Consider the following 12,922-nt stretch of genomic DNA (forward strand, 5'->3'; position numbering starts at 1 on the left):
TTTACTTAGTAATATTATTAGGGTTGTCGACTAACGAAACAATCTTCAGTCCTGTATTTTGGTACTATCTTTAACCCCCCAAGAGCAGTGGTAAGTTAATGGCTGACATCGTCATCATTACCATTCTATCTTTAGTACTGCATTTTTTACTTCTTTTCGACTTCAAAAACGAGGTGATTCTAAACTGTGTATTGTCTGTCTATGTAGGTAGGTCTAAGGTATTCGAAAATTTAAGGATAAATATTTTTTCGAAGTTCCTTCTCATAGAAACAATTTGAGGTTACATGCGCCTATAACAAGATTGATAATCACAACAGACTACATAAAATGAAACAAAATTAGATATATTTCATGATCAACCACAATCGTTTAAGGTTAAAATATTAACTAACAGTATTAATTTGAGTCAGCCCTAAATTTTTATATTTTTTTTATGCAGCTTAGAATAGCAAACAAGCTAACGGTCCACCTGATGGAGAGTGGTAACCGTCGCCTATAGACATGGGCAATACCATGGATATAGCAAAGTATACTGTTTCGCACATGCGTTGCCATTTCTGAGGACTCAGGTGTTATTTCTCTGTACCCTGTAAATTCACTTTCATTCACCCTACAAACTGAAACATTTTTTTTTATTATATATATATATATATATATATATATATATATATATATATATATATATATATATATAAACCTCTTTTTGTCTCAATGTATTATTTCAATATTGTGCATGTCTATAATTGATGACAATACTGTATTTTTTCTGTTAATACTCGTATATGTTGTCAATGCATTTATTTGTAATGTTGATATGCTTAAATAAATCAGTAAAATACTTTTATCAACTGTGATCCAATTTCAGTTTATATATATTTTTTAAAAGGTAGGCTTTGTGTAGTACAAATTTTACGAATTTAGATTTTAAATTGATTTCTTATGCCTGATAGATATAATTGATTACTTCAGCCTGATAGATATTAGCAAATTCAAACCCATTGCAAGAAGTGGTTTTTATTCAGCTTGTAAAATTTGAGGTAACAAACTAACATATATTGCAAATTAAATAAAATCTTATAACAATTTATGATTACAAGCTTATATTTATTATTATAAAATCTTTTTAAATTTATTTATTGTTATAAATAAATTTATTATATATATAAATTTATTATTATATATTTTTTTAAATCTTAAAAATTGTTCCATAAAAACCGACTTCAATCGTGCCAAAACTGTATTGAACCGATTTTGGTAAAATTTCTTTGAGACCAATCTGTAAGTACCTATATCTTTTCCGTTAAAAAATAATTTTCTAAATAACTGATAGAGTTATGAGGTAACAAACATAAAAAAAAAAATACAAGCGGACTCCTTTCTTTTTTAAGTCGGCTAAAAATATAATAACTTAAAGAGACATTAATATCGGAATTAAAAATTTAAATTATACGGAACTTTTAAACTTAACACATACTTTTGGTGATAAAACAATCACTTATGTTTACTAAATAAAGGCGATAATTAATTAAGTACCTATCTGTACTGAGAATGAGAAATGATAAAAATAATATATTTATGAATATGTATTCTAATCGTTTCTTAATGTACATCATTACCTAAGCAGGTTTTAGAATTGCTCAGTCTTTAAGTAAACTTGGTCGCGAAGCAGCGTCGCTATGTGGAATCTTATAATATTGTGTGTTTGTTTCCAAAGTACATTATGTGCCTCATTAACATACGATGATCTGCTAATGACTACATACAGTCCAGAAGAAACATTTCAGAGAAGAATGAAAATAGCTTTAACGAAAGCCAGCCAAACGGGAAATGTTATAATAACTAGCAACAAGGACAAAATCGTATTTGATACTCGTAATATAGCAAAAAATATAGCAACAGAATCAAATTTTAATACAACAAATGGAAAGTCTACTGGGAGTGATAAGTACAATGGATCGATTGCTGATAATAAGGGTACAGTCAAGCCGGTTTTAGTTCCGTCCTCAATATTTTATGGTGAAGAGTGTGCTAATGGAATGATAAAAGTGAATCAAAGGTGTGTGGAAACTGATTGATGAATTTAGGTTATATAGATAGATTATTTGATATTATGTGATTATTAGATTTATAGTATACATATATTTGATGTAATTGCGCAGAATATCAACACATATACAGCTCTCTTTTTTTACAAGCGCCATGGTTTATGAAAAACAGCGATGTAGCGTCTCAAACGTTGCAGCAATATGCTGAGCATGGACCTGTTTCACTGAACATTGCGACACACACGCACACGAGTACACATTTACACTTATCTTTGTTGTTGTGTATTTTTATTTTTTACTAGATGACCCCGTAAACTTCGTACCGCCTAACAGTCGATTCATTAATTTTGTAGTTTTTTTAATACTTATTCTGCTATTCGGGACGCCGGGTCAGCTAGTAAGATAAAAAAAGAAAAAAGAAATTTAATAAGTCAACAATTACATTATGTCAAAACAATAAAAATTATAAAACACGTCGTGCCTTGAACTTTATGGGCATGGCATTAAAGTTCAAATTGACTTTTATGTATTATTACGAATTATTTGTATGGGAGTATAGAAAAGAGTTGTTTCTAGAATTTTTTAGGTATTTTTTTTATTATTCTCTCCGTAAGAACCATCCTTGTACTTTAAGGAATATTCTAAAAAAATAATTATCGAAATCGGTTCAGATATTTTCGAAATTTGTGTTTAGTAACACATTTAGCGATTCTTATATATAGTATAGATTACATTATAATATAATAGTTTTTTTTTCATTTATGTTACTGTGCGAGTCGTATGATTGTATCAATAAATTCTTTCTTTTTTTCTTTAGATAGCACTTTCAAATTAAAATATATAGAATTTTAAAATCTCAGAAATACATTGAATTACATGTATATACATACATTAAAGAATTTGCAATTAATTATTAATAATAAGTACTTATATTATTATTCATTAGCAGTTAATTCCCAAGTATATGAATTTCTTGGTAATTCCTGTATGCAAATATAAACCATTTATAATTATTCATCTATGCATAAATATACGTAAGTAAGTACCTATGATATGTTTTTGTTTACTTGCGAACTTGCATCCTGGTGTAAATGCTTACAATACATCTGCTGTTTGGGTTCTGCTCTGGGTTTGCCTATATTATTTTGAGGTAATAATTCATTTAAAAAATATTTATATAGATTTTTTTTTTATAAATGGCGGGAAAACAAATCTATAATTTTTCAATGTTTAAGTTTCTTCTATTTGCCCTAATATTATAAAAAGAAAAGATTTTTTTATGTTTGTTTGTATTGGATAAACTCAACTAAAACATGAAAGGAATGAAGGATTTATGGGGAAAGTGAAAGACGGACATAGTAGTTGTCGAGGCGATACTGGTTAGAAATTGCAATGGCTTGGGAGACTAGGATCACATACTCGCGCAGCTCACCTGATGACAAGTGACTATCGCCGCCCATGATCACCCGCAACACTAGAGGCATTGTAGGTGTCCTGTTGGCCTGCTATGTGTTTTTAATCTAGAACCGAATAATTCACTAGAAGAGAATACCCTACGTTTATTAAGCTATTTTTATGTACGTTTAACAGTTTAAGCCAGACAGACTGATATAGGAAGCTGCCACAGTGTATTACTACTCATTAGCTCTGCTGTTTACTATACTGTAATATGTCGTACTGAGAGGGGGGGGGGGGATGTTAGTTATGGAGGTTAGCGGCCAATAGCATTATACCCTCCACCATCATACCATATCAACCATCGCGAATAATTCTTAAAAATTCGTCACAATGGGTCAACTGACTTGCTTTATCCTCACTTGTCATCTCACTGGTGCCCCTTCAGCGTATACCGATAGCGAAGGCTACTATTCCTATTATTATTTTATAAATAAAAATATATACGTCGTGCTATACCTATCTGTCCACATACTTCGGTGACTTAATAAAAATATATATAATAGCCGAGTCTGTGGCGACTCGAATATTACTATAGAAGATATATTGCAATATGTCTTGCTATTATCTATATTGCCATGTGGTTCCGGTATAGAATGGTCCATCCTTTCCTTTCTCATAAGTGTCGGAAAAGGCAGGCGACTAAGGGAACTTAATAGTCGAGGCATGTGCTACAGCGTCCCTCTTTAAACATTCCAAAAGCTAAAATGCGGTTGACAACTCGCTTGTCAAGCATGGCAACTACTAGAAAAATAGGTGGTTTTGTTTTATGGGGGAGGCTATGTTCAGCAGTGGACAGCTAACGGCTGATACAACATGCAATGTATTGTATAATGAAAATCCGTCCGACAGGCTATCTAATGGAAATTGATCATATTCTCAAATTTATGAACAAAATTATGGGCATCATAGAACATATTGTGATGTCGGTGATATACCTCATGCGTTGCCATTCTCGCACTTCAAACTGAAACATAGCGGTCCAAACGCATTTGCTTAGTAGTAAAATCCCAAATGAGACAACGGTACTTAAGCAAACAACTTCCGTACAGACTCTCCTTTCGGTTAACGTATAAAATCCAATTAATACTATAAATATGAACGTTCATAAAGATATAATATATAAGAATAACATTTGTTGGAACCATAAAAACTTTGTTACAAATTACAAAAGTAGGTTAGTGTACGATAACAGCCACATTAGTTAAAAAAACAGCTACGACACAACTGTGTCGTCAACGCCCACCTCCTCAAGGCAGACGCGCTAGCGTTCTAGTAGAATAAGTAAAACAGTGTTAATTAAATAAAGTTAATATTAGCCTATAGCATGCACATACGGTACATATATACGGGCCTAACATACATATAAACATTAAGTAGATGTTTCGAGATTTGAATGTTTGTTATTGAATAACATTTAAATGGTTGAATGAGTTTGATTGAAATACGGTAAACATATGGTATATTCTGACTTAAAACATAGAATAGTTTATATACTGATTTACGCAGGCAAAGCTGCGGGTTACAGCTAGTATAAAATATATATACTGTAATATCTTTTATATTCGTGTAATCAACATTTTTATCGGTCGGAAATCGGATCTATACGAGACGATAAAATACTTATAATAAGCTCATATTTTACTCTTTCAGGATCGTGATTGAAAAAGTTTGATCCCGTGTTTTCGTGATGGGATCGAAAATTAATATTAGTACTCCATCGTTTCGTGTCGCGGAGTTTGTAATTTGTTTTTTTTTTTTCATATAAAAATTCTTGAGCTGCTAATCCCTCGATATAAATAAATATGTCTGGAAACATATAGAGTAATTAATTACAAGAGATAAGATTGAATAAATAAAAGAACAAGTTATATTACCTAAATGAGAGATATTGAGTTCTAAAGGATTGAGGAGATTCTTGTACTTTTTTATTTATATATTTTTTTAAGCAACTTGGAATGGCAGACAAGGTGACGGCCCACCTGATGGAAAGTGGTAACTATCGCTTATAGATATCAGCAGTACCATGGACATAACAGAGTATACTGTTTTGTCCATGATACCCCCCACGCGTTGCCATTCCTGAGGTCTGATTCCATTTCCATTCTATATTTAACTATACAATGGAAAAGTTGAAAGAAAGGTCATTAATGTGTTATTCGAATACTATGCGACATTATAGATATATGTTTGGACAAGACGAAATTACATCGTTATAATAAATGAGTAAATAAATAAATAAATTTTCACTTGATGTCTATATACATACGGGAAAGGCTTCCGGTCCCCTGGAGAAGGCTTCCGGATGAAACAATTGTCGGAAACGACAAAAACAATGAGTTCATTAATTTCTCGTATATATACGAGAATAAAAAATTAACATAAGCGTTAAATATAAAATTTTCACTCGTCAAACGTTTACCACAACGTCTCTGATGACCCCGTCATGTTTACAGTTATGAATCTTTTGATAAGTAATTAATAATTAATTTTCTGTAATTGTTTAAAAATAACCGTAATTATTCTAGAACGGTTCGTGTTTAGTTTAGATCGAAGCGTAGTGGTAGACTGCGTCATCATCATTATTGTTTATTAATTTATTTAAGTGCTTTCAACTTTGAGAACGTGCAGAGAAAATTACTGGAAAGAGACGCCACAATACCTTTAGTCGAATTGTGTAAAATTATGATACAATAAATATTATATTTATTTTTTATGATACTTAGCAGTTTCCGAGAAATACTCGTATCAAGAACGTCTCGGAGCGTCCCTGTTTACCCTTCATAGCGGCCTAGAGCGTCGCAGAATTTTAGTAAGTTTGGAGACCTCGGCTACATAATATTTATACATATTCTTTATTGTACTAAAACATACAGTAACAACAATAAGTTAATAACAATGTTAGCAAAGGCGAACTTATCTCTAAAAGAGATCTCTTCCAGTCAACCTAACACTTTATTTATTTGTTATTAGCGACATACTTCGTATTTGTTTGGATTTTTTTAATAATAAAATACAGTCCACCATATTCGCAAATAAAGCAGCTTTCTATAGGTGAAAGAATTATGGAGTTAAATATATTTAGAATTTATCTTTATAATATTGATGTAGCTACGTTTAATGTTTTATTTTAGCGTCACGAAAATAGGAAAGTAAATCTTACCACCCGCAGTGTGTTCCCGACATAGAATGGGCCACCCTTCCCTTTCCTTTTTTTTATACAACTTAGAATGGCAAACAAGCTGACGGCCCACCTGATGGAAAGTGGTAACCGTCGCCTATAGACATGAGCAGTACCATGGACATAACAGAGTATACTGTTTCGCCCATTATACCCCTTCAAACCGAAACACAACCATGCAAACACAACTGCTTCACGGAAAAACACGAATGGGACAGAGGTACCCAAACAATCGACTTTTGTACAAAGTCTCCCTCTGGTAATATATAATATAATATCTGTTAATATATAATACCCATGTCGTACTACGGTAAACTATCAGCGGGTCTACCATGAAATGAAATTCCGAAATTTCGGACTTAATTTCGTGTTTTTGTTTATACCAAAATCGGATCAATAAATGGAATTTAATTAACATTTCGTTCATCATACATCCTATCATAATTGTCCAAAAGAACAATACTTTAACATTTTTAATATTTTCAAAAGGCATGTATTATGTAATTTTAACATCAAATTTGTGTTTCGTTTGGCTCCGAAATTTCGGAAAACACTTCATGGTAGGCCCTCAGTTTTCAATGACACCGAGAAAATTAATTCTATTTGTGAATATGTTTATTTTTTTACCTGCGACTTCACGTGACCGGGATATGTTTACTGACCAGGATAAAATGTAGCCTATATCCTGGTCCATTCCATATAGTACATAAATACCAAATTTCATAGTAATTGGTTAAGCCGTTTAGGTAAGAAAGAAATTAACTCATTTTCACATTTAACAATATTTGTATGGAATTACAACTAGGCATCGCAACAACTTTCTTCAACTTGTAACTTTGTCTTTAAATCATATTTTCTTTAATGTTGAAGTATCCAATTAGCTCGCATCCTTAACTTTGTCTACAGGGGTAAGCGAAATGAAAACTGACAATCCATCTCGAATCTCTCAGAGAAAGTCGGATTGGCAGCCGCTCCAATTAGCTGTCTATTTGTTTTAGTTCTTCAGACTGAGGCGGAAAATTATTGTAAGTAAAATAGACAAATCCGTTTGCTATTTTTTTTAATGTAAATAGTTTTAATGAATGAATGAATGATTATACTTTATTGGCATTATACAATATAAGAAATAAGCAAGACAATCTATCTGTACTTATAATAAATCTGTAGAAAGGTCAATTCTGTACATGAAATATATTTTCAAAATAACTATCAGGGGGTGATTAGTGATCGATTCTGATGCCAAAAATGCAATCAGTAAAATTTTTGTCTATCTGTCTGTATATTCGTTATAGAAACTAAAACAACTCGACGGATTTTAACGAAACTTGGAAGAATTATTCTTCATACTTCTGGGCAGGTATACTTTTCATCACGCTACGATCAATAGGAGCAGAGCAGTGAAGGGAAATGTTGGGAAAACGGGAGAAGTTACTCCATTTTTAAGCTTTCGTCGCGTGTGCAGCCTAAATGGCCCCTTTTTAAAATGTAAAAATGTCCACCCGTGAGACGCCGGGACGGGCCGCTAGTTAATAAATATAACGATACAATTGTATAAGTACTGTAAGGCGGTCTTATTGTTGAGCGCAATCTTTCAAGACAACGTTAGAGTAATGGATTTATTTGTTGTACAAGTAGGTATGATAGTATTGTATTAATTAAGAAAGTTAACAGCGTAAACCAATTTGGTATTATTTATTTATTTAACACTTTATTGCACCAACATAACAGGATTTGTTGAACAATTTTCAATACGTATAATGTAGTACAAAAGGCGGTCTTATTGCTAAGCAATCTCATCCAGACAACCTTTGGGTCGAAGGAATTTGGTATGTATTAATTGTAAAATTATTGTTGTTTTTTTTTTCTTTGTAACAGATATATTTATTAGAAAGAAATTACGTAAAAGATTTATGTTAACACTAATACGTGCCTAGACAATGGCGGACCGGCATAAACGTAGTGGGTAGGCCGTGTAAATTATTACAGCGGAACGGTCACCATACTACCCTGCAAATTTTATATTAATCGCTTGGTTGAGACGCCCTCTGTGTGACACTATACTTTACTACTACAAGACTGTCTTGTTGCTGCTCTGTAAATCTTTTTATAAAATATCTATTTAAAGTAAAACAAAATCTGATAAATGTAGATATTAAATACGATAACTGCACCAACCGGAGTATTTGTATGTATGTATATTAATGTTGTATCAACCATTTATGATATTTACTAATGTTTGCCCGCGACTTAGACTGGGATGCTACATCTCTGTACCTTGTAATATTGCAAATATTTTTTTCTGCTGCAAGCAATCTAAATTCTTAAAATGAAAAAAAAAAAGACACTGAAAGACTGGCTTATCGAGAAGGAGTTCTAAAGTGTTGAAGAACAAATAAATAATCAATAATAAAGAACAATATGAATAATGTTTAACGCTGAATTTTATAAATGTAATTACAATTTGAAGTGACGGGATTATTATTGTTATAAATTAATATTATTTTTAAACATTATTAATTTTATTAAGTAGATAGAAAACGCTACGTTCTCGAAATTAGAATAAAATACCACGAATTTGTAATGGGAATGGCATAATTAACTGTAACTCGACTTGAAATTCTGTAAATGATGAATAATTATTTGATTTTTTTTTTGTATGAAATTTGGTGTAAAATTGGTACAATAGTTTCACCAATGATTACGTTCATCACTATAATCTGGCATGAAAAATTTGTTTTAAAGTATAAGGTAATACTGAAATTTCCCATGTCTTCTTAAATAGGACCGAGACATACATAAATACATACATATCTGTCACGCCTGTCTCCCATTAGGGTAGGCAGAAACAATGGAACGCCAAATGCTTCGATTCAAACAAACCACTATAGGGCCGAGACTTAGAATGCTAAACACTATTGTTTTAAAGTATTTGATTTCCTTCAATATCAGTAGGCGGTACTCACATCAGGACTAATGTCTGTGAAGTTGGCACTGGACACGAACTCCTTGAGAAAACCATCCAGCTCTGTACCCTCGATGTAGCCATTACCTGCGCAAAAAGCATCACTTTGTAAATATTTTTATGCTGATTTAAAAACAAGCTAACTGCCCACCTGATGGAAAGTGATAATAAATAGTCCTGCTATGCACTGCTATGCTCGCAGTGCGAGGACAGACCCTGTGATGCAAATCGCTAAACGCCATCTGAAGAAGACTTCCAGATGAAGTCGAAACAATTGTCGGAAACAACAAATCATACAATGAGTTCATTAATCTCCCGAATTTATATAGACATTGAATAAAAATGAACAGAAGCTTTAAAAATAAAATAAATAATCCTCGCCAATAGACATGAACTGCACCACGGAAATCACTGAATACCATATGACACCCATGGTATCTCTGATACGTTGACATTACCGAGGACTATAGTGTTATAATTTTATACTTTTCCATGTTCCGTTGAGAATAATAGAGGTAGCAAAACAGGCTCCTCTTCACGAGCATTTTCAGTATCCGGACTTGGATATATTTACTTGTAAACTTGTCGAGTTTCGTAGAATAGCAGTACATTATTTAGAAAATGTTCAATAAATAAATGTTATTATGTCTTGTATTGTATGTGATTGCTAAGGGAGCGAATTGGGAAACTGTCAAGATTTCTTAGTTTGTAAATATAAATAAAATAATTCATGATCCATGTCGTATAATTTCACTACCACACCCCATTTTTCAAACCGAAACACAGCCATGGAAGCACAGCTGCTTCACGTCGAAAATACGGGCTCTGTCTCAGAGGTATTCTTTTTAGGTTACTTTTAGAATTTTCATATATCTTACAAAAGAAACCTATATATTAAAGTATTGTTTGAAAAAGTTAATTCATAATATTTTTAGATCGATTATTTAAAAACTACCAATACATTGCTATTGACAAAAGCATCATACGAAAAACACGCCTATTTTCGCTTCGATTAATATGGGGAAGTAATACGTGTAACTAAGTAATATTTGATAGTATTGATTGGTCACAACCCTATATTTATGGCTCGGTGATATTTAGTACATTATGGAGTGAACAATAGTATGACCTACTTTGTAAATGATAGTCGGGATATAGTTATAGGGTTGTCAAAATGTAACGAATATGAAGAATTTAACTGAACAACATGTTTCAATTAAAAATAAAAACGTGAAATAAATGACTTACTATATTGAAGTCTATTACTTATACTACTGCCATTTATTTGATTACTAATTTAATTTTAATGTTAGCGGCAAAAACATAGAGAAACAATAATATATTTTGTCATTGTAATTGAAAACGGTTTGCGGTCTACCACAGGTTTTGCTTTATTACATAAATAGAAATTGTTGAGCCGCGACAGCTCAATTGAACAATGCTTGACTGCGGTCCAAATATGCCAAGAACGAATCTCAGCCTTTCTGATTTTACATCATTTGAAAATGTTTGTCACATGCATGAGTTTACGTGACATCCGAAACCGTAACTAAATGAAGTCGCCATCCGGAATGCCACGTCAGACGTATGTAAGTACGTATGTACATTTAATTTATTATCATTATTGTGAAATTATTACTTTTAATCTCAGTGATATTATTTTGACTTAATGTTGCATTCGCTACTATTTGCTATTGAAAATAAAATATGAATTATGAGTTTTATGAAAATAGCGAGCGAATAAAGACTTTAAACAAAGACAATAAAGTCGGTATTCTACGGCCGACTGGGTCATATAGAGCGAGCGAAAATATTATCACAGTTGCGTAGTTCGATTTTTAAATCTAAGTAACCCGTTTTGTTACAATTGAAGTTGGTGCTTTTTTTTTTTGGGAAAAATATTTACTTGTATATTTATAATATTCGTTATAGTATGATTTATTGTGTTTTAAATATAACGATTTTTTTTTATTATAGTGACGTTATGATATATGATGTATAAAAAAGGTTACGTCTGAATGCCATAAGTCAAGAACGCTATGTTAACATCTTTAAATTGGCATTAAAATTTTATAACGAAGAATCAGTTACTTCTTTCGTGCTTTGTTTTGGATTGAGTCTATTTTAAAATTTAAATCAACTTTACCTTCACCTTGTTCTATTCTCCATCTATGGCCTTGTTATAAGAATAATGTAGTGTTTTCTTTAACCTTGACATTAGCAGAAAATCACTGCATCAGAAAAAGGCTTTCATTCATGAAATATGCATTTTATACTGGAAAAGTAATTATTTGCTTTGTACTGTTGATAGGTATTATGATGATAGAAGGATGATAGGTGAAAATGAAAAGACAGATAGCTATCGTGATGAATGCACCATAAAATCAGCACGATAGTTTCTAGGGGAGACCGCGTGGAGACCTAAAAGGTTATAATGCTAGCAATGGGACTGATAGACCGCATTGCTAACAATCCTTCCCCTTTCCCCCCTTATACTTACACAAGATACTGGTAAATTTAAGGTACCTTCCATTTTTATTTTATATACTAAATGACTTGGTAAAATTCGTATCAAACAACGCCATCTATCAAAAGTAAACCAAGTTAGCGATTTCTATATAAAATAATTTTCTTTCTTTTAAACTACCCCTGTATTATAGCGAATAAAGCAGGGAAATAAACATATTTAAGTCGGTCAAGCCGATTTTGAGTTTAACAAACAGCAATTGTTTTTACATCATCATTGCCTTACCTTTTCCTATTTAGTTAGGGTCGGCGCAGGGCGCAGTATGTCTTCTTCTTCCATAAATCCGCCATTTCCGGGTTCACTTGTATTTAAAGCGTATCATCTTTCATACAGTCCACTCACCTTTTCTTTGGTCGTTCCCTTCCTTTACATTTATCCACTTTCATACTTAACACTTTATTTTAACATAGCTTTAATTTCTATGCATTTTAGATACATATAACCTTTTTTCATGCAACTCAGAATGGCAAACAAGCTGACGGCCCGCCTGATGTAAAGTGGTAATAATACATCGTGACATAACTACAACGTCAATATTTATTTCAGTGTTACTTCTCAGTATTAATTTTGTCTCGATCGAAGTCGCTACGCTGCGGATCAAAATGTATTTGTGTCATTCAATTTATCAATTTACTGAGCTAGTGACCCACATTTAATATTAATAGGTTAAACATTTTAAATACAATATTAACGGTGGAAACAGGAAACAGCCATGGAAACACAACTGCTTAACAGTAGAAACACGAATGGGA

General features: G+C 32.2%; 1 protein-coding gene and 1 long non-coding RNA gene across 3 annotated transcripts in view; one reads left to right on the forward strand and one right to left on the reverse strand.

Annotated features, from left to right (window-relative positions):
* Positions 1-12,922, reverse strand: part of LOC113511011 (calbindin-32) — a 125,523-nt gene that overhangs the window by 26,088 nt on the left and 86,513 nt on the right. For both annotated transcript variants that reach the window (XM_026894567.3, XM_052903143.1), the window contains exon 3: positions 9,645-9,730. In XM_026894567.3, coding sequence (XP_026750368.1) covers positions 9,645-9,730 — 86 coding nt within the window. The remainder of the gene's footprint in view (positions 1-9,644; positions 9,731-12,922) is intronic.
* On the forward strand, positions 697-10,381 carry LOC116413360 (uncharacterized). Its single transcript, XR_008253827.1, has 3 exons — positions 697-2,056; positions 7,588-7,706; positions 8,039-10,381. It is a non-coding gene; the product is annotated as an uncharacterized LOC116413360 (long non-coding RNA).

The sequence above is a fragment of the Galleria mellonella genome, unplaced genomic scaffold (assembly GCF_026898425.1).
Source record: "Galleria mellonella isolate WM207_F2 unplaced genomic scaffold, CSIRO_AGI_GalMel_v1 utg133, whole genome shotgun sequence".
NCBI lineage: Eukaryota > Metazoa > Arthropoda > Insecta > Lepidoptera > Pyralidae > Galleria > Galleria mellonella.